The 27,829-nt window shown below is 45.5% G+C and overlaps 1 protein-coding gene across 1 annotated transcript in view; it reads left to right on the plus strand.

The window, feature by feature from the left end:
• LOC141041160 (uncharacterized) overlaps positions 1-27,445 on the plus strand; it is a 46,468-nt gene extending 19,023 nt beyond the window's left edge. The window contains exons 2-3 of the mRNA XM_073507276.1: positions 26,938-27,075; positions 27,251-27,445. Of these exons, the coding sequence (XP_073363377.1) occupies positions 26,938-27,075; positions 27,251-27,445 (333 nt within the window). The remainder of the gene's footprint in view (positions 1-26,937; positions 27,076-27,250) is intronic.
• Positions 27,446-27,829: the final 384 nt, after the last annotated feature.

Genomic DNA, 27,829 nt, shown 5'->3' on the forward strand with positions numbered 1-27,829 from the left:
TCATTAAAAGCAAGAGGAGCACTTTTACTAGCAACCAATTTCATAAGAGCATCAAAATTTTCACTCAAAGAATAAATTTCTTCAATCGAATTAACTCTTTTACTAGTAGGAGCCCTTTCGGTATGCCATTGTGAATAGTTTGCCATGATATTATCAAGCAATTTGGTGGCTTCACCCAAAGTAATTTCCATAAAAGTACCACCCGCGGCGGAATCTAAAAGATTACGAGAAACAAAATTCAATCCCGCTTAAAATATTTGTATGATCATCCAAAGATTTAACCCATGAGTTGGGCAATTCCTTAGCATCATTTTCATCCTTTCCCAAGATTGTGCAACATGCTCATGTTCAAGTTGCTTGAAATTCATGATCTGGGTTCTAAGGGAAATAATTTTTGCGGGAGGAAAATACTTAGTGATAAAAGCATCTTTGCACTTATTCCAAGAATCGATACTATTGCGAGGCAAAGAAGAAAACCATTTTTTTGCAGAATCACGCAAAGAAAACGGAACTAATTTCATCTTCACCACATCATTGTCCACATCTTTTTTCTTTTGCATATCGCATAATTCCACGAAGGTATTAATATGGGACGTGACATCCTCATTAGGAGTACCGGAAAATTGATCTTTCATAACGAGATTCAGCAAAGCAGTATAGATATCACAAGACTCCGCACAAGTGGCGGGAGGAGCAATCGGAGTGCCCATAACATCATTGTTGTTGGTATTTGAGAAATCACACAACTTGGTGTTCTCTTGAGTCATGATGACTACGCAACAAGATTACACTCAAAAACAGATCCAGCAAGAAAACGGCGAACAAAAAGAGAGGCAAATAAAACGGCAAATTTTTTGAAGTGGGGGAGAGGAAACGAGAGGCAAATGGAAAATAATGAGAATTGAGAGAAGATGAGATTTGTGATTAGGAACCTGGTATATGTTGAAGATCCTCCCCAGCAACGACACCAGAAATTCCTTTTGATGTCGCTTGAACCTACGCCGGTATTTCCCCAAAGAGGAAGGGATGATGCAGCACAACGGCGGTAGGTATTTCCCTCACATATGAAACCAAGGTTATCGAACCAGTAGGAGAACCAAGCAAAACAACATAAACAGCCCCTGCACACAAATAACAACCACTCACAACCTAACATGTTAAAGGGGTTGTCAATCCCTTTCGGGTAACAGCGCCAGAAACGGTGCGTGGACGGGAGAAAGTTGTGATAGATTGAATAAATAGATCACAAATAAAATAAAGTGCAGCAAAGTATTTTTGTATTTTTGGTTTAATAGATCAGAAAATAAATGCAAGGTAAAAGTAGATCTCAAAGGCAAATATATGAGAAAGAGACCCGAGGGCCGTAGGTTTCACTTGTGGCTTCTCTCGACAAAAATAGCAAACGGTGGGTGAACAAATTAGTGTTGGGCAATTGATAGAACTTCAAATACTCATGACGTTATCCAGGCCACGATCATTATATAGGCATCACGTCCAAGATTGGTAGACCGACTCCTGCCTGCATCTACTACTATTACTCCACACATCGACCGCTATCCAACATGCATCTAGTGTATTAGTTTCATGAAAAAACGGAGTAATGCAATAAGAACAATGACATGATGTAGACAAGATCTATCTATGTAGAGATAGACCCCATCGTTTTATCCTTAGTAGCAATGCTACATACGTGTCGGTTTCCTTTCTGTCACTGGGATCAAGCACCATAAGATCGAACCCACTACAAAGCACCTCTTCCCATTGCAATATAAATAGATCAAGTTGGCCAAACAAAACCCAAATATCAGAGAAGAAATATGAGGCTATAAGAGATCATGCATAAAAGAGATCAAAGAAACTCAAATACTTTCATGGATATAAAAAGATAGATCTGATCATAAACTCAAAGTTCATCGATCCCAACAAACACACCGCAAAAGAGTTACATCATATGGATCTCCAGAGACCATTGTATTGAGAATTCAGAGAGAGAGAGCGAGATGAAGCCATCTAGCTACTAACTACGGACCCGAAGGTCTACAAAGAAATACTCACGCATCATCGGAGAGGCACCAATGGAGGTGGTGAACCCCATCCGAGATGGTGTCTAGGTCGGATCTGGTGGTTCTGGACTCTGCGGTGGCTGGATGAATATTTTGTCGACTCCCCTAGTGTTTCTGGAATATTGTGGTATTTATAGAGCAAAGAAGCGGTTCGGGGGGGGGGGGGGACCCGAGGTGGGCACAACCCACCAGGGCGCGCCTGGGCCTCCTGGCACGCCCTGGTGGGTTCTGCCCTCCTCGAGGCACCACCCAGGGCCCATTACGTTCCTTCTGGTCCAAAAAGAATTCTTCGTGAAGTTTCATTGCGTTTGGACTCCGTCTGATATTGATTTCCTGCCATGTAAAAAACATGCAGAAAATAGCAACTGGCACTTGGCACTATGTCAATAGGTTAGTACCAAAAAATGGATATAAAATGACTATAAAATGATTATAAAACATCCAATATTGATAATATAATAGCATGGAACAATAAAAAATTGTAGATACGTTGGAGACGTATCAGTTAAGACAACAACTCTTCAATCACTCGAGCCAAAACCTATCCGTCTAGAGAGTGCGTAACTCTCAAGAGTAATAGGTACAAGAACTCTAACTCAGAACTACTGTGATGCTATACCACTGTCTAAGTTTCGGGCTCTTGATTTTCTCTCGGTTGATCTTAAACTCAAATCACTCGGAGAGGGGTTGCTCAATCAATCTTCTCTGAAATCTTAAGTGGAGCAGCCAATGGACAATGTTGGAGCGGGGTGGCTATTTATGGCAGCAGCCTTCCCTGAAGGGAAAGGACCAAATTGGACATCGGGAGGAGCCAATGGCCGAACTACACGAGTCCAATGGTCGGATTTTGAGCACAACGGTAACATTACTTGGGAGCAAGTAATGCTAACTCCTCAGTATGAAAGATATCTCTTGCAACATGAAGAACAACGTCTACTGCTAGCAGGTAGTCATTAGAAACTCAAAGAGATTTCACTCAATATCGCATAGGTTTTGGGCTAAGCATCACAGCGGATCTAAGCATCGAGAACCTATACACCTCTTAATAGTACGGAGGTCCTATGACTCAAATGAACGAAAGAAGAACAACGGAAAGAATACTACGTCTTCACTTCGTCTTCGACTTCCATTCGCTGCAGTCAATTTCTTCGGACAGAAACTCCGAACCAATTTCTTCACGCCAGCAAGAAAATCTTCAAGGAGTTAACTCCTTCTCATCAATATTCGCTCATTCCCCTCTGCAACACAAATATTCTTAAGTGAAGTTCCTCGAACTTGAGTTCCGGAGACATCATTCTCTTTGGTACTCCATGGACTATTTCTCTCTGCGTGCACTAGCAAACAAATTAGTCAATGACTGTTTCTGTCAACAATGTCCAAAACATAGGAGGGCAAATATTGCACCAACAATCTCCCCCTTTTGGACGATTGGTGACAGAACAGAACACATCGAAGGATAGATATAGCAATGAAATAATTGCGAAGGATAATGAAAGACGAGAGATAAATACGAAGAAAAAACAGGCTTCCCCTGAAGATATGCATATCGTAAGGCAGCGAGATGAATCTTCGTAAGAGTGACATTGACATATAATCTCATTCGTTGTTTCTGTCAATGCACTCAAGAGTGTCTAAGGTATTTTTTGTCACACACAATCTTTGAAAAGATTTGTTAGATGAAATGACTCCTTTGAAATGATTTGTGACAAAGGATAAGCCATAAGTGTTTCTCAGAGCACTGTTTGCATCCACACGAGATATAAGTTTCCTACAAGTTAGATACTCAAGGAAAATCAGAGCAAAGGAAACACAGATATATTTGCTCGGAGTGGATATGCTTCAGACAAGTTTTCCTACAACAAAGATGAGATACATGATATGTGCAAGGAAAAATAGCTTGTGACAAAGATAGGTAGAGTTTGCTTTTGAAACTCAAGAATTTAATCTGAAGCAACTTTCTTGTCCTACAGGGTTACATATCGAAGATAATTAATCTCCTGCAAGATAGTCTCAAGGAGTAAAATATCTCTTCTAGAGAAGCAAGATTTTCAATCCTCCTTGAAACACTTTCATTTTCCCTGCACGAAAGATAAGTATCAAGGATAATTATTGCAAGGAAAGTAAAGCTTTCGATGGCGCCTGCAAACAAATAGCTGGAAGCAAATAGCATTGTAGGAGGGGTTATTAACGTTACATGATGACCAGGTTCCACTACACCACAGGCGGTGCTTTAAGTTCCACAAGAAAAAAGTTCGACGAATCCAAATTGTTCGGAGAAAAGCAAACAACAAACAGAAACACCCCTGCGAATAACCCGCAGATCTATCTCTCGATGTTCTTCTCCCCCTTTTGTCAACAAGTGTCAAAAAGAAAGAGAATGCATACGAGGAACTACTCGTCCGAAGAACCCTCAGAACCAAAATTAGAACTCTTCGGCGAAGTAGAACGAGCAATGGTTGAGGCCATAGTAGGAGTTGGAGTTGTAGCTTGAGCTTCAGGATCGGCTTCAAGAATAGTGGCGCGAGGTACATCTGGCTTGAATATGTGTGTTCCTACAGTATCTTCGAGAATGTCATCTGGTTCAATGAACAACAGATCAGTTGAGGTAGAACGATGAGGAAGCACCGGGGTTTGTCTTCGGAGGCGAGGGACTTCAAATAACTCCAGATAGTCGTATTCCTTCTCGATGCCCTTGGCAGACAGTTGCTTCCGAGAATAATGCTTGCGCAAGAGAGTCCAGGAGCGCTTCTTCTTTTCCTTTTCATATAGAATGGCTTGGCGAGCATAATTGTGGAGCTTATTCATCTCAATCATCATCTCCATCTTTTGTTGGCGGTCGAGCTTGATTTGGCTTTCCAGTGCTTGTTGGGTGCGGAGACAAATCTCATACAACGAAGAATTTTACTCATGAGGGATTTGAACTTTAGCTTTCTTGACCTTCAGAGCACATGGAAACGCAGAAGCAGGAGCAGTAGCATCAACATGCATTTTTCCTTTGCCAATGTCCTTCACAATTTGCAGAGTGTCGCGAACTGGTGGCATGAAAACTTTCAGGACATATGGGCAGAAGAACTTTTCTTCCATAAGTTGCATGATGGCCAACATGATCCATGGTGCATATGGCTTCAAGGCATGAGGGTTATCATGTGCATAGGCAAAGTTTCAAATGAAAAGATCCTGCACACCAAAGCGAATACCTTCAGAGATAGCCACAACTTGGGGTCCATCAGCTTATGCAATTAAGCTTCGGTCACTTCCCAGAAGTGCAATCTGTGTTCTCGTGCGGCGTCAAATTTGCACCGAGGAAGATTTAATAGTGCTAAGAACTGGTCGACCGATCATTTAATTTTTTTCTTCGCCAGTCATCCATTCGAGGATCCAAGTGCAGCAATTTTCAAGGTCTACAGATATGTATAAAGTGGCATAGAACTGAAGAATTATGATGACCCACAAGTATAGGGGATCTATCGTAGTCCTTTTGATAAGTACGAGTGTCGAACCCAACGAGGAGCAGAAGGAAATGACAAGCGGTATTCAGTAAGGTATTCTCTGCAGGAACTGAAGTTATCGGTAACACATAGTTTTGTGATAAGATAATTCTTAATGGGTAACAAGTGACAAGTGTAACAAAGGTGCAGCAAGGTGGCTGATACGTCTCCAATGTATCTATAATTTTTGCTTGTTCCATGCTGTTATATTATCATTCTTCGATGTTTTACAATCATTTTATAGCAACTTTATATCATTTTTGGGACTAACCTATTGACATAGTGCCCAGTGCCAGTTGCAATTCTTTGCTTGTTTTTTACTTCGCAGAATATCAGTACCAAACGGAGTCCAAACACAGTGAAACTGTTTGGAGATTTTTTTGGACCAGAAGACACCCAATGGGCCAAAGAAGTACCAGAGGGGAGGCCCGAGGTGAGCACAAGACACCTGGGCGCGCTAGGAGGCCCAGGCACGCCCAGGAGGGTTGTGCCCACCTCAGAGCCCCCCGCACCGCCGTTTTGCTCTACAAATACCCAAATATTCCATAAACCCTAGGGGAGTCGAGAGATCAGAAGTTCCGCCGACGCAAGCCTCTCTAGCCATGAAAAACCAATCTACACCCCGTTCTGCCACTCCGCTAGAGGGGGGAATCATCACCGGAGGCCATCTTCAACATCCCTATGGTCTCCATGATGAGGAGGGAGTAATCCACCTTCGGGGCTAAGGGTTTGTACCAGTAGCTATGTGTTTAATCTCTCTCTCTCTCTCTCGTGTTCATGAGATGGCACGATCTTGATGTATCGCGGGCTTTGTTAATATAGTTGGATCATATGGTGTTTTCCCTTCTCTATATTGTTGCGATGAATTGAGTTTTCCCTTTGAGATTTTGTTTTATCGGATTAAACACTTGATGTATGTCTTGCTATGAATACTCGTGGTGACAATTGGGTATCATATTGATTCACTTGATATGTGTTTTGGCACTCAACTCGCGAATTCCCGAGGTGACATTGGGGTAATCTATGCATAGGGGTTGATGCACGTTCTCGTCTTTGTTTCTCCGGTAGAAATCTTGGGGCACTCTTTGATGTTCTTTGTGTTGGATTGAGTATTATGAAGCTGAAATTGTTTGAGGCATATCGTATAATCAACTCGCAATACTCGCGGTAACATTGGAGTATCTAGGTGATATTAGAGTTGGTTGATGTCTATCATATGATGTTATTTTGTACGAACTCTTGGATAGATCGATCGGAAAGGATAACTTGGTTTTATCTTAGTAAGAACTCTTGGAACGATTGATCGGAAAGAATAACTTTAAGGTGGTTTCATACCCTACAAACAATTTCTTCTTATGTTCTCCACTAGATAGGAACTTTGGAGTGATTCTTCATCGCACGTTGAGGGAATGTTATGTCATCCAATTATATTAGCATTGTTGAGAGATTGCACTAGCGAAAGTATGGACCCTAGGCCTCATTTTCAAGCATTGCAATACCATTTTGTGCTCACTATTGCTACTTGCTGCCTTGCTGTTTGTATTGTTACTATTACAAAATCAATATCTACTATCCATATTACACTTGTATCACCATCTCTTCGCCGAACTAGTGCACCTATACAAATTACCATTGTATTTGGTGTGTTGGGGACACAAGAGACTTTTTATTATTTGGTTGTAGGGTTGTTTGAGAGAGACCATCTTCATCCTACACCTTCCACGGATTGATAAACCTTAGGTCATCCACTTGAGGGAAAATTACTACTGTCCTACAAAACTCTGCGCTTGGAGGCCCAACACGAGCCTACAAGAACAAGTTGTGTAGTAGACATCAAGCTCTTTTCTGGCACCATTGCCGGGGAGGTGAGTGCTTGAAGATACATCTTTAGATCTTGCAATTGAATCTTTTAGTTTCTTGTTTTATCACTTGTTTGGTTTATAAAAATAAAACTACAAAAAAATGGAACTGAGGTGGCATCATATTAATCATCTTTATCATGTGTTTCTTGAAAAGGATGGATCGAAAAATTGTGCTCAATTGATAGAAGAAGAATTCAATAAAATGTTTGGCATAAAATCCATGAATGATGAGCATGATTGCAATGTTGCTAGTATGAATTCTTTGAATATCCATGATGCTAATGATATGCAAAGCTACAAGATTGGCGATGCTATGTTTGATGAAGATGATATTTTTTGTCCCCCAAGTTTTGATGAGAAAAATTATTATGATGATAGCATGCCTCCTATTTATGATGATTATATTGATGAAAGTGGGTTTGGAAGAGCGTAAACTTTATGTAATGATGATCCCACTATTTTGGAGGGTGTTGAATCTTATTCTCATAATTATGAAAGTGGATTTGGAGAGGTCATGAATTTATTTAGTGATGAATCCACTATTTTGGAAGAGGTTTCAATTAATTATGACAACAGAGTTGCTATCTATGATGATTATGGTGATGACATGTATGCTATATTGAATAATGATAACCATGAAACTTGTCATCACGATTTAAATTTTCAATCACATGATAGTTATTTTGTTGAGTTTCCTCCCACCACTATTCATGAGAATAAATTTGCTTATGTGGATAGAAATACAATTTCTATGCTTGTGGATCATGAAAAGAATGCTTTATGTGCTGGTTATATTGTTGAATTCATTCATGATGCTACTGAAAATTATTATGAGAGAGGAACATATGCTTTTACATATCTCAATAATATCAAGTTTTCTCTCTATGTGTTGAAAGTTTTGAAGTCATGCTTGTTTTGCCTTCCTGTGCTAGTTGATTCTTGCTCCCATAAATTGTTTTCTCACTAAATCCTTATGCATAGGAAGTGGGTTAGACTTAAATGTGCTAGTCATATGCTTCATGATGCTCTCTTTGTGTTTCAATTCTTATCTTTTATGCGAGCATCATTGAAATCATCATGCCTAGCTAAAAAGGCATTAAAGAAAAGCGCTTGTTGGGAGACAACCCAGCACTTTTACCTACTTTTTTTTGTGTTTTCACATGATTAGGCTACTGTATTATTCATGTTTTATTGCTTTTGTTTCGATAAAGTGCCAAGTAAATCCTTTGGGATAGTGTGGATGATAGTTGACTTGATTCTGTGCAAAAACAGAAACTTTTGTGCCTAGTCCAGGAAAAAATTCACTGGTTTGTGATTTTGATCTAGATTTTTTACAGATGATTGATATATGAATTCCCCACCTTGTCCTAATTTTTGAGAAGTTTTAGAGCTGCAGAAGTATGGTCATTGTTCAGATCATTACAAGATGTTCTGTTTTTGACAGGTTCTGTTTTCAGTGCATAGTTTACTTGTTTTAGTGTTTCCATAGCTTATATTAAGTGATATAAATTGTGGAACTGATAGAATACAGTAGGCATTATGTGGAAATAATTATCAATCATGTATTTGATAGTACCCAAGTAGATGGTTTTCTCTTTATAATACTAACGCATCTCATGATGTTCCGTTAAGTTTTGTCACTACAAAAAAAAGACACATCTGTGATATTTTGGGCCAAACAAATTTTTTTCCTATCATGCTTATGACACTTCTATGACGATAATTGTGACAAAACCCGGTATCATCATCGATGTGGTGGGATCCTTCTTCTATGACAAAAAATCACGACCGAAAATGGGCTTTTCGTCCTGAGCGGGCCGGGGACACACCTGCATGACATTCTTTGGGCCGTCCATGACGGAAAAAATCGTTCTAGAAGCAAGGGCGAGGAAAATATCGGGGAGTTCCCGGTTACAGTGGGTGGTCGGGGCCGAGCGATGCACGGAGGTTTGCGCGTTCCTCTCGTACACGTACGCGCGCGTGTGCGAGGCGTTGGCTAACTAAACCCGAGCGATCAAACGTTACTAAACCCGAGCGATAGTTCCCTTGGCTGTTAACTAAACAAGAGCGATTCATTCGGTGCTGACTGAACCCGAGCGACTCCTTCGCTGCTGCTGCTAACTGAATCGAGCGGTCGATCACTGTTGCTGCTTACTGAAGCCGTTCGAGCCCCCGTGCGAGACGTAGCCAACCGGTGTTGGGTTGCCTCTCGATGAACAGTGATCGTTGCTACCGTGCGCGCGGTACGTAGAACGAGTCGAGACATGGTGAGTCGAGCCAGTTTGTTGGCTGTGGATGAACAGTTCCCGGTTGGGGTTGGATGAACAGGACCCCGTGGTAGTAGGCCGTTGCCGCTGGATGAATAGGACCCCGAGGGGGCCGCCGCACCCCAGCCGGTTGGGGGTGGATGAATAGGACCCCGTGGAGGCTCTATGAACAGTAGCGGGTGGAGGCTGGATTAGCAGTAGCCGTGGATGAACAGTAGCTGGTGGAGGCTGGAGGAAGTCGACGGTGGATGAACAGTAGCCCGTGGAGGCTGGAGCGAGGCAGTAGACAGTGGATGAATAGGACCCCGTTTTGACCGTAGGCGCTCCAACAGAAGTCCGTTTCCTCCGTTTTGCGGTATGCCACACCCCTCCCGATCAACAGGACCCCGTTTCGACCGTAGGCAACCGAACAGAAGTCTGTTTCCTTTTTTATGGTACGCAAGACCCTTCCCGATGAACAGGACCCTGTTTCGACCATACGCGGTCGAACAGAAGGCCGTTTCCTCTGTTCCGCGGTATGCCAGACCTCGTTTCGGCTGTTCCGTCCAAGCTGGTTGGCTCCCGATGAACATGACACATTCTGTTTCATCCCGATGAACACGACGCAGTTTCTCCGTTCCGATCCAGTCGGTTGGCTGCCAATGAACAGGACGCCATCGCTATACGTGTTCGAGACCCCGCCCGTATGTATGTACCTAGCCGTATTTACTTTCTTGCAGCGTAGTTGTACGTATGTGTACATAATTTATACATGACTACCAAAACTGCCACGTCACACGTGCCGCTCCTTGCTCGGCCACGGTTCATCCTTGCAGAGAGACCGATCGACCAGTATGTACGTACATGTTTGCTACCAGAGAGACAACCCTACGTACGGTTCGACCTGGTGGGTCCTAGCTGTCAGGGAGGATAAGGAGGCACTTCCTTGCGTGCGAAGATATAGCTGCTGGGTCCCAGCTATCAGGGGGAGGAATCATTTTTTTGCCCGTAATAAGGACGCACTTCCTTGCGTGCGAAGATGTAGCTGGTGGGTCCCAGCTGTCAGGGGGAGAAAAATAATGTTTCAGGGTAAAAAGGATGCAGTTGCATGCATGCGTCCATGGGCGTGGTGCATCCCCACTGTCAGCCTCTCCACGTATAGTCATCTTCCGATGACTTTCGTTTGTTAACCACGTTGACCACACCGTGCCGAGCGCACCAAGGCCAATGGACGAGGACGAGGCCCCAGACTGGAACGACCCGGAGATGGGGAAGTCGCGACAGTGGAGTCGCAGACGGAGAGGAGTGGGAAACTTGACTGGTTCGGGTGCGGGTGGGCCTACACTTTGCAGAGAATAACAGGAGGTGCGGAGGAGTGGAGGGATGGCCTGCTAGTCGGTGGGGTAGCGTTTCGCTCCGAGGCGTGCGAAACAACGCCGCTGGACGCCGGAGGCTGGAGCAGGCGGTCCTGACATCGCTAGAGGAAGAATACAAAAGATTGAAGAAGAATGTCGGCCGTTGGATGTAAATCAAACGCATTGCTTAGGCTTCGACCTTTGTATTTTTTGCGGAAGTGCTTAGGCTTCTATCTACTGAACCACATGTCAGCCAGTCCATTTGGTTTTTTAGTCGATTTGGTGGGCTGGGCGAAACATTGATGTAGAGTCTATGCAACCCCTTTATATATTATGTTAGAATTTAAATCCCATTTGCATTTTTTTCAAATCCATGGACTTGCTGGGCTGGGTGAAAATATCATGTTGGGCTGGATGGAGAAATGTTATAAAAACATAAACATATGACTGCACGTCTATTACTGATTGGTCAGTAAAATCTTTGCAAGCTTACGTATGCAATCACCAGGAGTTAACTTGCCAAGTTATATATAAACAATTATTATTATTATTTTGTAAGAACTTTCGATTTATGAAATAAAATATCATTTTAATTTGATGAGTTAATAGGACGTGGGGTATTATTATTTTGTAGGCTAGACGTGGGACAGTTGAGTTGGTTCTAGGGAAAACTACTGGGAGAAAACTCGGATTACATCGGAAAAGAAAGTGGGAGAAAATTCAAATATATGATTAATAAAAATGAAAAATAAAGGAAGTGGGAAGGTCTATACAATGGTTGGATGACCGACAGGTTTAACAAAACCTTATGTTCTTTCTATTATATATATGTAATAAAATAATATATAAATATAAATATAAGTATATATATACTATTATAGAAGGGAAAACATAGGTTCGGTTCTACATTCCTATAGAAAAATAGAACTGAGTTGTGCGTTGTCTTGAAAAAACAAACATAACTTGGGTTGCTGATGTTATAGACAAGCTAGGTTGGGAGGCCCAGAGGCCGCTTGATACCTGCTGGACCCCAAAAAAATAGTTGAAACCTGCTGGATCAACTGTGTCTGCATGTCGTAGGCTGCGCGTGTTAAACAACAAAGCCTAGGCCATGGACCTGGTGGGCCCAGATTGTCACCCTCTCGATGAACAGTCGTCTCCCCGATTCCTCTCGTTTTGTCGACCATGTTGGGAACGACAGACGGCGGCGCCGCGGCAAGAGCACCAAGGCGGAGGATGACGTCGATACCTCGGACCGGAATGAACCGGAGCCGGGGAAGACGCAGGCGGAGGGGAGTACGAGGGTTGACTTGTTCGGGTGGAGGGTGGGCTGGTGGAGCTGCCCCCGCCGGAGTATGTGTGGGAGTAGAGGGATGGCCTGGCCAGCGCCATAGGCTAGGATGGGTCATCGAGGCATGCACGGCAGCGCCGCCAGCCGCTATAGGAAGAGAACGAAAGATTGAACAAAATAAGGAAATACAAATGGATAGGTGGTTGGTCCCAGATGTCTGTGTACGAGATCTACTGGGTCCACCTGAGAAGGGGAATATGTTGGGAGGAAGTAGATTCCAAGCATGGCAGCCCAATGAACGAGTTACATACATAAGCAAATAGCCACTCAAAAAAGTAAACAGGTTAATGGGTTTTGATGAAATATTTCAGACAAAACAGATAATTACGACACATAGGCTAATGCATGAAACACCCAGATGATAAAGGTGCTTAAACAGAAAAGTACATCATTTAGACCTTCTTGGCACGCTTGATCATGATGCTGCGGCTGTCCGTGTACTCGTCGGTTACGGGAAACAGACACGCCCTCATGTACAAGATCCACCTATACATGTCGTAGCATGCGTATGCGTCCTTGGCCGCGTAGGTTATGTAGGCTAGATTCAGAGGTACCTGCCACTTGTTCAGGTCCTTGGTATCAACGTCTTCTTTCATGTTGGTGTAGTAGGGGTCGATGATGGTCGCGGCAAGGTCAACCACGGAGTCCTTCTCCGGCCCGTTGCCGATCATCTTGTGTTGCTTATGGATGTCGACAAGCTTGTTGCACCAGATGGCCGAATCGTAAAGCACAGTCGTGTTCTTCCTACTCTCCACCGTAGCGAAGGTGCATTCGGCGGTGGCGATGAAACGGGCGAATGCTCCAGAACCTTTGATGGCCCTACAATAGTGGTAGACGAGAACCTCGTCCGGCACGCATACCTGGGCGTAAGGATGGCAATTTTATCCATGGACATGGATACCCGCGGATACCCGGCCCGAATGGATAGGGTTTGGGTACATGTATACGCCCATGGGCAGCATCCATACCCGACCCGCTTACTCCCGGGTAGGGCATGGATATAATTATGTATCCGTGGATATACCCAAACCCGACCCGATAGTATGACTTGTGTGGCAAAATTTGGTGATTCCCACTATTCCATCTTCCAATGTATTTTTTCTTTATAAAAAGTGAAAAGAAATTGTGCAATCCCCACAGTAACTTACTCTGCCTCTTCTCATTCCTCTATCTCCTCGTTAAAAGTCTCACCATTAAGCATAATCGCCATCTCCTCGACTTGCTCCTCCTGCAGCCCAAGATGCAGCCGCCGGTGTCGCTAGCCTTTACCTCTACATATGGTGCTGCGTAGGCGTGCAACACTTCAGTATCCAGCGCCACCTAGCCCAACTCCAAATCCTCTGGACCCCTCCATCGGCTTCTCCTCGCACGTAGGCGTACTGCAGTGCGCCGACGCATGTCTCCGACCTGCGATGGAGAGCACACCTATGCGGAACGGCGCGACATACAAAATCGCTGCTGCGTGCAGGACCAGGAGCACGGGGGTGCAGGGATACGGGTGCAGACCAAGTAGATGACGATGACCGTGCCGAGGAGGTGATGAACACACCAAACAGACATCATTCAGGGTAAGGTTTTCTTGTTTGCTGATGAACCTCTCTCGCATATTCTGGTGTTCCTGTACGTGGTTGTGCAACATGTGCTTGTTCCCTGAATCCCTCTCACAATGTCTGCAAATTAAGTATTTCTTTTAGTTTAGAGTAGTATTTGGAGCAGTTGTGATCTTTTTTGTTCGTGAATCCCTCTCATGTAAGTCTGCAAATTAAGTATTTCTTTCAGTTTATAGTAGTAATTGGAGTAGTATTAGTATTTTTGTTCCCTGAATCCCTCCCACGATTGTCTAAAATTAAGTGTTTCTTTCGGTTTACAGCAGTAGTTGGACCAGCAGTAATTTTTGTGTTCCCTGAATACCTTTCCTGTATGTTTGCAAATTAAGTATTTCTTGCAGTTCACAGTACAAATTGGAAGAGATTTATAGAGTTAGGTAATTTTCGTTGGTTACCAAATGAGCACATATCATATTGGGATACATGGCGTGGTCTGTATCTATGCATGTTAATTAGCAATTATGTTTTACCATGTCAGTGTATTTTAACCTACAGGGTTGTGAATGTCTAAGATTCATTAGAATTTGACTTGTAATCTGGGCAATTCTATCTTATATTCCCTAAAAGAGGAAAGATAGAAAAAATATTTTAGGTTGGTAGTTACCATTAATTGCAATTTAGATAACACAATATTTTCAAATCTGTATAGTTTAGACATTATGTACTTGGCTCACTTTAACTGAAATTGGAGATTGTCTTTTTTTTGCATGTACAATTCAATATCTTCTCATGATGGAGCACAAGGCCCTGTTGCAGTTAGCCCTAGAAATGTTCACTCTGCTGGTAGCTCAACATAACAGAAGCCTAGAACATTGGCGTGAAGAATGGGAGGTGACGCATGGTTGTACATGTGCTTACTTGATGTTTTGCTATGCTATTTTGTGAGAAATCGAGATTGAGAAATGATGTTGTGTTCTTAATATGACATTCTGTGAGGATAGAGAATTATGTACTTACGTTTATTTGATGTTATGTCATTTTGTGAGAATCTGAGAGCTTATTTGGTGATGTGGACTTGCCTATGTCATTTTGTGAGAACCTAAGAGCTTGTTTGATGTTATGAACTTGTGCTACATCATTTTGTGAGAATATGAGAACTTATGTGAATGTTGTGCTTCGTCTGATGTATATGTGCTAAGAGAACCTGATGGATATCCATACCGAGTGGACATTCATCGGGTTTGGACATGGACATAATTTTTCGCCCATGGATTTTTCATGGACGGGCACATAATGTCTTCATGGATTTGGATATGGATTTGATATTGTTCAACCCGAGCCGAACCCAACTGAGGGAGTCCTGGACTAAGGGGTCCTCGGGCGTCCGACCTATTAGCCATGGGCCGGACTGATGGGCCGTGAAGATACGAAGACCGAAGACCGCACCCGTGTCCGGATGGGACTCTCCTTGGCGTGGAAGGCAAGCTTGGCGACCGAATATGTAGATTCCTTTCTCTGTAACCGACCTTGTGTAACCCTAGATCTCCCCGGCGTCTATATAAACCGGAGGACTTAGTCCGGAAAGGAGAGATACTCATTACCATAGTCATACAGGCTAGACTTCTAGGGTTTAGCCAATACGATCTCGTGGTAGATCAACCCTTGTAATACTCATATTCATCAAGATCAGTCAAGCAGGAAGTAGGTTATTACCTCCATAGAGAGGGCCCGAACTTGGGTAAACATCGTGTCCCCTGTCTCCTGTTACCATCGACCTTAGACACACAGTTCGGGACCCCCTACCCGAGATCCGCCGGTTTTGACACCGACATTGGTGCTTTCATTGAGAGTTCCACTGTGCCGTCGATAAAAAGGTTCGATGGCCCCTTCAATCGGCGATAGTGACGCTGTCCAAGGAGGAACCTTCCTCCCCGAACAGATCTTCGTGTTCGGTGGCTTTGCACTGCAGGCCAACTCGCTTGGCCACCTGGAGTAGATCGACAGCTACGCTCCTGGCCATCAGGTTAGGTTCGGGAGCTTGAATTACGTGGCAGACATCCTTGGACATTTGATCTTCGCCAGATTCGAGACCGTGACAACCACTCCTGGCCACCTTGACGAGCATGACCTAAATCTGTCGCCAGACCGCATTGATACGCCTCCAACGTATCTATAATTTATGAAGTATTCATGCTGTTATATTATCTATCTTAGATGTTTAATGGGCTTTAATATGTGGTTTTATATGATTTTTGGGACTAACCTATTAACCTAGAGCCCAGTGCCAGTTTCTGTTTTCTCCTTGTTTTTGAGTTCTACAGAAAAGGAATATCAAACGGAGTCCAATTGACGAGCCAATTTTTGACGATTTTTTATGGACCAAAAGAAGACCCCGGAGTAAAAGAGTTGGGCCAGGAGAGTCCCGGGGTGCCCACGAGGGTGGGGGGCGCGCCCTCCCCCCCAGGCGCGTGGGCCTGCCTCGTGGACACCTCGGGCACCTCCTTGACGTGAGACCGATGCAAAAAATTCCTATAAATACAGAAACCTCGGAAAATTAACCTAGATCAGAAGTTCCGCCGCCGCAAGCCTCTGTAGCCACGAGAAATCAATCTAGGCCCTCTCTGGCACCCTGCCGGAGGGGGCCATCATCGCCGGTGGCCATGGAGGAGTATCCCGGAGAGGCCACCATCGCCGTGAAGGCCAAGGACCAGAGGGAGAACCTTTCCCCATCTAGGGGTGAGGCCATGGAGGAGGAAGCACAAGGGGGAGAACCTCTCCTCCTCTCTCTTGGTGACGCCGGAGTTCCATCGGGAGGGGAATCATCACCACGGTGATCGTCTTCATCAATATCACCATCGTCATCACCATCCTCATCTCTTTTACGCGGTCCACTCTCCCGCACCCCGCTGTAATCCCTACTTGAACATGGTGCTTTATGCTACATATTATGATCCAATGATGTGTTGCCATCCTATGATGTTTTGAGTAGATATCTTTTGTCCTTGGGTTGATTGATGATATAGATTGGTACGAGTTGTATGTTTTATTTTGGTGCTGTCCTATGGTGCCCTCCGTGTCCCGCAAGCGTGAGGGATTCCCGCTGTAGGGTGTTGCAATACGTTCATGATTCGCTTATAGTGGGTTGGTGAGTGACTGAAACACAAACCCGAGTAAGAGGGATTGTTGCGTATGGGAATAAAGAGGACTTGATGCTTTAATGCTATGGTTGGGTTTTACCTTAATGATCTTTAGTAGTTTCGGATGCTTGCTAGAGTTCCAATCATAAGTGCATATGATCCAAGTAGAGAAAGTATGTTAGCTTATGCCTCTCCCTCATATGAAATTGCAATGACGACTACCGGTCTTGTTAATAATTTCCTAGGACAATTCCGCACACCGATCCACCATTATTCCACACTCGCTATTTATAATATTTAGTAATATATTCTAATTTATGATAACATCACCTACTTTTATATTTTAGCTCTCCGATATCATACAAAGTTATCCTCTTCATACCCACAACCTAGTTTTATTTCTTGTTGCTAGTTGGAAGCAAACGTTCGGTGTATGTAGAGTCGTATCAGTGGTAGATAGGGCTTGAGAGAATATTGATCTTACCTTTAGCTCCTTGTGGGTTCGACACTCCATACTTATCACTTCCACCTTTGGAAATTGCTACGATGATTCCTTGCAATTGGGGATTATCACGCATCTAGGAGATAGCTCCTGCAACCACTCTGGCCTTAGATCCAGAGCACACTGCGGCATCCAAGGATGGGAGGCTCGACCCCACCACGGAGGCCACAGATTTCCCGGCATTGGAGCCGCACATGGACTTAACCTCACACAATATCTGTGTCACCGGAACTCCGGACTCTTCTCTGGGTATAAGTTCCAAACCATGTGAGTCCGCGGATACCGAGATTGATCGTTTATCGATCTTTGAGTTCAGCGCCGCAGACATCTTCCAGCACCCGCCTTTGGGCGATGTGCTGAACTCAGTAAAGAACTTGTCCCTGGCGGGGACTCACAGCCGAACTATGTACGGTTCGAACTAGGGGCTGATGATGGGGAATTTCGCTTCCCACCCACCACCCACTCCATAGCCACTGCCGAGGACTTAACCGACATGCTTGATTACGGCTCCGAAGACATCGTCAGTACGGACGACGATGCCGACGAGGAGCAGGGCCAAAACCCGCCATTCATCGGGCGATGGACGGCCGCTTCTACCTACGACGTATACATGGTGAATACGCCTAAAGAAAATAACAACGATGACAAAGAGGACCCAGTTGAAGACAAATCTCCTCAGACAAAGCTCAGTCGCCGGCGTTAGCGGCGCCGCTCTAAGTCACATCGTTCAAAAGACAACAACACCGGCACCGGAGAAAACAATACTCCGGACGATGCCGAAGACAGTGAAGACCCTGCTGGAGCAACCTCCTGACAGGATGAATAGGCCATACACGAAGACTCGGAGGACAGTAACTAGCTTCCGCTCTCCGAGGAGGAGGAAAGCCTCGGCAACGAGGATTTCATCGTGCCCGAGGAACCTCTCGAGCAAGAGCGCTTCAAGCGCCGGCTAATAGCAACTGCAAGAAGCCTGAAAAAGAAGCAGCTACAGCTTCAAGCGGACCTAGATCTACTCAATGATAGGTGGACCAAAGTCTTGGCCGCTGAAGAATACGGCCTTCGTGGCCCAGCCAAAAGCTACCCGAAGCGTAGATTGCTACCCCAGTTCGATGACGAGGCGCTGGAGCCCGTACCATCATCGCACAATGCGGCAGGCAGACCACAACTTGGTCCGGATAAAGCGACAACTCAGGCCGAACACCAGACAACCCCACCCCACTGTAAAGGCAAGAATAAAACAGGTCGGGGTCGTACATACGACCTTCGACAGGACTTGGACAGTAGAGCAGGACACGCAAGATCGCTCTACGGATCGCGAGGACATGGCTCGACGCGCGACGACGGTTACCTATTCGGACGTGGTAAACCTAGCCACGCCTGGGCCGAAAACCGCAAATGGACTCCATCGGAGGTACGTCGCACTGTGGCCCAACACAGAGGTGCTGCACACCCTCTTTGCTTCACAGACGAAGTAATGGAGCATGAATTCCCAGACGGGTTCAAACCCATAAATATCGAATCCTACGACGGAACAACGGATCCCGCAGTATGGATCAAGGACTTCCTCCTCCATATCCACATGGCCCGCGGAGACGACCTTCATGCCATCAAATACCTACCATTAAAACTCAAAGGAGCAGCTCAGCACTGGTTAAACAGTCTGCCGGAAAATTCTATTGGCAGCTGGGAAGATTTGGAAGACGCCTTCCACGACAACTTCCAAGGAACATATGTCCGGGCACCGGATGCCGATGACTTAAGTCATATTGTCCAGCAGCCCGGAGAGTCAGCCAGGGAGCTCTGGACTAGGTTCTTAGTTAAAAAAACCAAATCGTCGACTGTCCGGATGTGGAAGCCCTCGTGGCCTTCAAACACAGCGTCCGGGGTGAACGGCTTGCACGCCACCTCGGTCAAGAAGGACCTAAATCCATGACAGCCCTTACCGCTCTAATGACCCGCTTTTGCGCGGGAGAAGACACCTGGCTCGCTCATAGAAGCATCAGCACCAGCGACTCGGGCACTTCCAAAATCCAGGACGGCAACGGCAAGCCACGATGAAGAAAACACAACAGTCGCAATGACAATGAAAGATCATGCGACACAGCGGTCAACGCCGGATTTAGCAATCCCAAACCCGGTCAACGAAAAAAGCCACTCAAGGCAAACCAAGATGGACCATCCAATCTAGACAGGATATTGGACCGACCCTGCCAGATTCATGGCCACCCCGATAAACCAGCTAATCATACCAACAGAGACTGTTGGGTCTTCAAGCAGGCGGGCAAGCTCAATGCCGAACACAAGGGGAGGAGGCCGCCAAGCGATAGGGACGACGGAGAGGATCGACCAATCCCGGAGCAGAAATAGCAGTTCGGCTTCCGCTGCCCACCGCATATACCTGCAAAATTTGTACCGCGCATACATCACAACGCACTCAAGATACCATGAGCATAGGCGGAAGCACAATATGGACAAGCCTGGAAGTATTCGCGTAACATTTATATCTACTTTCTTTTTTCTTCCTTTTTATCTCTTAAAAATAGGTGATGCACATGACAAGCATCTAAACTGAATCTATCGGAGTTTGGATCCATACACCCACCTAAGGGGCTATTTCCGTCAAGGATTCCCTCACACCGAGGACAGGCGGCGCAGACGTGCGATAGGAGGTGCAAAATAACTTTTTGTAGACCGCACTCTTTATTTTGAGCCTGTAATATGCCTTTTTCCTCCTCCTTCGAGCCCGGGCATGTCAAATAGCCGGGGTTGTGGCCTTTATATACATAAAGTAATCATTGGCATAGCGCTGAGGTTCCAGTAAACATTATCCGACTTAATCATTCATGTCTTTCCAACAATGAATATGGCTCCTATGGTTCTTTCACAGATATACCTCGGCATAACCTTCCAGGGGCTCGGTATGGGAAGAAATGAGTCGCCAACAAAGTCCGAACAGCTTTACAGCGTACTTCGGCGTTGCGAGTTTGGCCTTATATGCATCAGCCCCGAATCATGTCTTGGGTCAATGGTTGGGTGGCCCGGCTCCTGTGCTTGCTACCTTACGTTCCGCTCTATCGGCTAGGGTAGTAAAGGGAGAACTACTGCGATTGTGCGTCCGGCTAGTCTGGTCAAGCACCTCAGTAGAGAAAGCCAAAAACCGACTGTCATGATGCTGCGAGAGACTGGTCAACCACTCGATGACTTATCTGAATCTGTCGCGATTCCTCCGTGTCACACGAAGGACCCTTTTTCAGGTCATATATGTAATGCACCATATTGGAATAAGCCGTACACATACTAGGGGTTATATCGTAGCCCCCCCTATAAAACTCCTATGGCTAAGTGAAAGTGTTAACGCCCTATAGTCTGATTGCCTGGTTCGCCGCATCATCACCTCCTTCCTGGACCAAGACGTTGGATCAAGAGTGATTAAATGCTTTTCCGAACACCCCCGCACTTCGTACGAGGGGGCTGAAGCCGACGACTGGGAAACTTTCAGATTATATTAAAACGGCCGCACAGGAGGAACATAAGCTTTCGGGCAAAACATAAAAATAGATTAACTATAAAATTATCTTTTACAATCCTCATACACCTCACTTGAATATTATGTCTTTTGAGCATTGACCCTCTATTAAGCGGGCGGCCTCCAAGACGTCTTCAAAATAATGCTCCGACGCATAACAGTCCTTGCCCTTGGGCGGACTCCTTGCCGCAACTTCGATGGCCTTCATCTTCCCACATAATGTCTTGACTCGGGCAAAGGCCATCCATGCACCCTCAATGCACGCCGACCGCTTCACAACGTCGATACATGGCACCGCATCAATGAGCCGCTGCACCAAGCCGAAGTAGCTATTCGGAACAGGCTCATTCAGCCACAGCCGGATTATGACGTTCTTCATGGCAGCGCCAGATATCCTATGTAGCTCGGCCCATTGAGACATCCGCTCATTCAGCAACAGGGGGCGCTTTGACGCACCAAACTGTGACCAAAAAGATTGCCACAAATTATTAGTGGCATTAAATGAAGATGGAAAAACAATATCATTATTGCTTTCTCATAGTAGTGCCATAACAGTAGCACAAGATCACTAGCTGGATGCAGAGTCAAAATCAACCAAGAAGGAACATACCCGGTCATGGGAACCATAACTGAGAGAGGGGCCCTATGCCGCCACGACTCGATGTGGTGAACCTACAGATCCACTTGGATGATTCAATTCAGGCAACCTTTTTCTGTAGTGCGCCTGAAATGAAGCAAAGATTGTATCATGCAGCTAGCAAGAAGTACTTGCTCTCATGAGTTGGCAGTTCTTCTTTAGTAGTTGCACTAAAATTGAGAAAAATTAAGGTTGGCTATCCTACTCATGCAAGGTGCAACTATAATTTTCTTATCCTTTTGTGCAGTTCCACTTAAATAAAGTGCCATTGTGGTGACAGTGACGGCTCATCTTGCAAAGGCTAATAAAAATGTTGCACGAGATTACCAGCAGAGTTTTACGGAGATGTTGGAAACTCCAATCAACCTTTGTGCAGTTCAACCAAAATTGAGAGACGTTGCCCACGTGACATTTTAGTTGAACTGCACAAGACACTCATTCCAAAAAGAGTGTTTTGTGCAGTTCACCAAAAGGTCACAATAGCAACGAGGTGAAATGGATATCCCTATCCGCACAAAAAGATAGAAAGAAAACAGTTACTGGTCAGTAACAAGATACGAAACATACACGAAATGAAAAGAAGCATCTTGATTATGTTCATGGCAATCACGAAAGAACAGTAGAAATTTTAAAACAACAACATTGCTTCATGTTACCGGAAGCATTACGATCAACAATGACATTCGTTAAATATGGGATTACTTTAATGGTGGCATTGCTTGTTTACCAGATATAGTAGATCAACAACAGCTAAAGAGTTGGTTTAAGGGAAAGGGACAGTGGGGACACCAGGACACTCAACAGCGTAAAGAAGCAACTTACTTATCATGCTGGGAAAAATACCAGGAGTTCCATTTGTAACACAGTTTAATTGCATCGTATTACTGGAGGCATTAGATTAACAATAACATTGGTTAGACATGTCCTTACGATAACAATGTGATTGCTTCATTTTACATGCGCCCTTATATTAACAACTACAAAAACTTGGTATTAGGACATGCGACAGTGGACGCATCAGCACAATGTACCTACAAGGAGGCATAAAGTGGTGATGCCGAGTTTGTTCATGCTCTGTGAGGGCAACAAATCTAATCATCGATACCTTTTACTATGTGAGGGCAGCAAATCTAATCCTGGACATACTCTGTTGACTTGTCCACCAGCCGCCACTTTCTATCCTTTTTCAACCAATAATAGATATGTTCCTTATCCAGTTTGTACTGCCTTTTCCCTTCATTTCCCTTTTCAACCAAGAGACCGATTGGGTATCCAGTCTCTACTACTTACCCCCTGTTATTTCCTCTTTGAATCAAGTCCGAGATTCATGCTACAACTCCCCCCTTCGTTGTTTGAACCAAGTCCTAGATTCGACTGCATGAAGTAACTTTACCTCTAATAATACTAAAAATTTAGGTAGCTTTGGAAGAGCTGATGGAAGTAGAAAAATATCCACATGCAGACACGTGGGGAGCTGGGGCGGTAGAGCAGGGCTGGGTTCGAAGGAACTTATACCTGAGGGTCATCGGGATGTGGCTAGTAGGCCGGCGGCAGGTCGGATCTGCCCACAATACAGCAGCGAGGAAGAAGGGGTCGGAGGACCTCCCGAGCCGGCGCTGTGTCGAAATGAATGGCATGGGCAGAGGATGGGGACCCGCCGGTAGCTGTTAGTTTCCTCCCTCGCTGCCGAGACCGCGTGAACAATGCACCTAGTCCCCTACACACACCGACGGAAGGGATCCGGCCGGATCTGTGACCAGCGCTGAGCAGAGAGAAAATCTTGCTACCGCTATCTTGTTTAGATCTGGAGAGGATGAGAGAATGAAGAGAGCAACCCTAGTAAAGCAAGCGCTCAGGCCCTGCCTATATATATAGTGGAGCGATTATCTTTTTCTCTCCACAACAAGCGTTTCAATTTGTGTACGTGGCATTAAAGAAAAGAAACTCTCTATTTAACGTGACGGACTGCAATTTGCACTTTGTTCACTTGTGCTTCCCGGCCCTCCATTTATTGAACAACCCACGGGTGAATAAAGATACAATACTATTTATATAGAACGAACAAGCACGAACTATTTTGGCTTTGAGATATCGATGGTACAGTTTGACCACATTGCATCAATGGACTCAGTACTTTGAAGAAACCTATACGTATAAACACATGCACGATTTACATTCCGAATCCCTAGCTACAGCTTGAACTGTATTTGTTTACATGTACCACCTTTTTCTTTTGGTTTTCTGCTCCATGGTGCAATTCATCGATACAAAATTATACTATGAGTATTTAAAAGTTGAGGGCGGGCCTTTTCCCGGGCACTACGCGCGACAGTTTTCGCGTAGCCGGTTTGACAGAGAGGCGAGGAGGGTGAGGGAGTAACGGATTCAACTTACTGCTGGAAAGGTAGGGTTGTGTGATTTGGCGGCTCGTTACTGCTGGAAAGATGGGGTCTTGTGATATGACTACTCACTATAGTCATTATTACTCCGGCGCTATGACCGGGGTGATGCCCCCCTTCCGCCCCCATTCAAAATCTGGTGCATGACACGTCGTCCCGGATGCTGGCTCTCCCACATGTCGGCGAAGTAAGAAGGAGCAAAGAATCATGCGATATATATATAGTATAGGCTAGAGAAAACAATGTGGTGATATGGCCATAGAAAACAATGTACTACAGTCCAGTCTCTAGCACGTACGGTACTCCACCTCTTCCTCCTACTCTCGGTTCATCGCCATCATACTTTCCCCATTCATGTGTTTTCAGCATCCTGTGAATCAAAGAGGCCCTTAGACTGGTTTAGGTTCGGCCGTTTTTCATAAATGTGTTATTTCCAAAATTTAATGAACGTGCTCCGGTTTCTATGAAAATAATCTGGTTTACATGTAGGAATTAATTCATTTATTTATTATTCTACGCGGGGTTTGCATGTAATTCTTCAGGTCTCAAACGTAAAGTACGCCAGTTAAGAGCTAACAAAAGGTTCATGCATGTCACCAAATTTATATCATTGAAAACTATGTTGAAATACAAATCAAACGATATAATTTTTGTTGACATGCACTAACATTTTGTTAGTTAAATGTTTGATCAAAATTTATTACAAAAGGGACTAATAAACCAGGACCTAGGTAGTACACCAGGACGAAGACAGTGATACTACATATAATTAACGCCAAATAAGAGCAAGGGATCACACATGTCATTTACAAATGGAATAAAAATGCCATACACTAATAAAACATCAAGGGCACGAGGCGATGCCGTGCTGGTTACAGGAGGCGAGAAGAAAGATGCATCCATCGACCACCTCCTCCTCCTCAATTCAGGGAGCCGGCCCACCGAACGACGGCTAAGTAGCAACGGCTTTCTTGGCCAGGTCAACGTGCTTCTCAAGAATGGCGTCCAAAGATTCCAACCGATGGAAGAAGGCCAACGTCTCTCAAGAATGGCGTCCAAAGATTCCAACCAGTGGAAGAATGGCGTCCAAAGATTTCCTCATAGACGTGGATGTGTAGGTCGACGTTTCTTGCATGGCGAGGCGTTGCGTGGCGAGCGCGGCCTCGAGGTGCACATTCTTCGTCACGACCTCCTGCAGCTGCAGGGCCACCAGGGCTTGAAAGAGTTCGTCACCACAGAGGCCGATGAGGGTGGCAGGCAACGAGGAGCCTGGGCGTGCGGGCTGGAGTACTACAGCAAGGTCATCCGTGCGCTTCTTGATGATGGTGAACTTGCGGATGGAGCGGACCATCATGTCGTCCATGCGAGAGGCGAAGCCGGCATCAGCGAGGGCTACGACGCCGGCGGTCGCCAGCAGCGTCTGGAAACGCTGCACGGTGCAGGGCCACAAGCCGGCATCTTGGATGATCTCGCACAGCCGACTGCCGCTCGCGTCCATCGCCTCCATAGTTGCTTGTGGCTTCTGGTCACTTGGTCTTGGATTGGAGTGACCAGTGTTGCGCAGAGACAAGGAGTAGATGGATTGGAGTGTTGGGGCGCCTTTATATGAGAGTCCATACTGCGTTGCGTTACATCGTGCTGGCTCCATTCTATTTTTCCAATTAATCCCCTTTGCATGCTAATTTAGGATGCATCATTGACCGTTCAACATATCGGGAACTGCTACCCTCTCCCTCCTTGGCATTCAAGCTGTATCAACGTAAATGTGGGTCAAGAGGAGACTAGTCATTACTACATTGTGCACCGCGACCAAGGCGGAGGGGAAAATGAGAGAACTTCATATTTTTACTCTAGTACTACCATTGCATGCAATGAACTAACCGCAGCATGTCGTGCTAGGTACTCTCAAGGCATTAAAAACATACACGGCCCACGTCTCTTATTGGTTGATTCCTGTATTCATGTCAAGAAACAAGAAACGAGGTCGAGTTAATCCACCGCGCCTAAGTGTTTTGGGATTATAAAGGTTTTCGTAAGCGATCGACACAATAACCGTAAGATATGCATCCGTCGGTGGCACCTATTTGATGCAAACAACAATAGAAAAGTAATGCCACAAAACTGCGACACCACTCCCCTCTCCCCTACACATAAGACTAGCATGCGAGCGTACGCAACTCCCATGTTCGGGTTGCACTTGGCTCTTCGCCTCTTCGAGAAATTTGAACAATGATGGTACTACTATAGTGGAGTACTACTAGTATGCTTCTGGCCATCTGACACCGAATGAACTGCTACATGTCCACCGCGTGCGGGAGGGAGAGCGTGTAGCGAAAGCTTCTCCTAGTCCTGCGACCCACCACGCTCATGAGCGAGGGAGAGGGCGTTGTAATCAAATTTCTCCTTGTCGTACGAGTTGAGGCGACACATCAAAGAAGTGCACTCGATATATTTCAATAATTTGCGTTTTCTGAAGCATTAATTCCAATGCATGCATGAATGCCGTGACTTTCCTTTTGATACTTGAATGTGTTGATTTTAATGCACCTTGAAGTAGTATGAATATGTGATGGTAAAACTTTCTAATGTCCCGGCCCTAAAGCGAGAGATCGTGGTGCACGAGGAGGGCTATATCATGCTGACGGAACAGGACCCTGCGATGGAGCTCTCTATGGTCTCTATGGACCTCACCTTGCTCCACTGCCCCTTGTGCTTCCGCCCCTGAAGCCTCCAGTTTACAAGATTCGAATACACGTCGTCTGTTCGGCTGATCGAGCAAGGTGCAGGTTTCTTGATTTATGTGTTGTTCTATTGATTTGTGCAGTGCAAGGGAGGGCACCTGGCCTGCACAGACTGTCGCGGCGAGCGTCCCGGGAACCAGTGGAAGTGCCAGAAGTACGAGCGCGGCGGCGGCTTCGACGTGCGGAACACGGCGATGAAAACCGTCCTCTCCTCCGTGAGGGTGGAGTGCCCACACGAAGGCTATGGGCTCTACGTCACTTACCACAAGCTCGCCGATCACCAGAGCGTGTGTCCGCCTCGCGCCCTGCAAATGCACCATGCCCGTCTGCGGCTATGAAGGCCCGCCGCCGGCGCTCCCCCACCACATCAGCACCATGCATCCCATGCCCATGTAGAGGATCCAGTACTGCAAGGTGCTCCAGCTGCAAGTGCCAGTGTCAGAGCCGCAGCTCTTCCTGTTCGCGGAGGAGGACGGTCGCGCGTTTTTCGTGGTCGGCGGCATGCTTGACATCATCGCGCCTATCATCGTGTCGGTCGTCTACATCAGAGCGGGGGCGTCCACACCGCCACACTACACAGCCAAGCTATAGGCGAACGGCCCGCCGGGGGAGCCCAAAGGCAGGACCGACGCCGTGGTGGAAATCAAGGTGACAAGCAGCAAGGATCCCGACGCCGACGCAATGCAGAAGTTGACCTTCTCCACGGTTCTGCCCAAGCTGCTGGCCAGGGCTGGGTTGTCGAGGATGGTGTCCCATTCATATTGACAAGCTCACCTCCGAAATGATTCTATAGTGCCTTCTGTTTATCTTAGTAATATGCTAATATAGGGGTTATATCGGTCTACTTTAGCTTAAGAGATGGTGGATTTTGGTGGCGATGCAACAATTACTTCGACATCAGATCAATAGTTAAAGTAATTTCCAACAGTCAAACAGACATTTTGTGTGTGTTGGATATAAAGATTCTTTGGGTCA

This window comes from Aegilops tauschii, chromosome 2, assembly GCF_002575655.3.
Source record: "Aegilops tauschii subsp. strangulata cultivar AL8/78 chromosome 2, Aet v6.0, whole genome shotgun sequence".
NCBI classification, from domain to species: Eukaryota; Viridiplantae; Streptophyta; class Magnoliopsida; order Poales; family Poaceae; genus Aegilops; species Aegilops tauschii.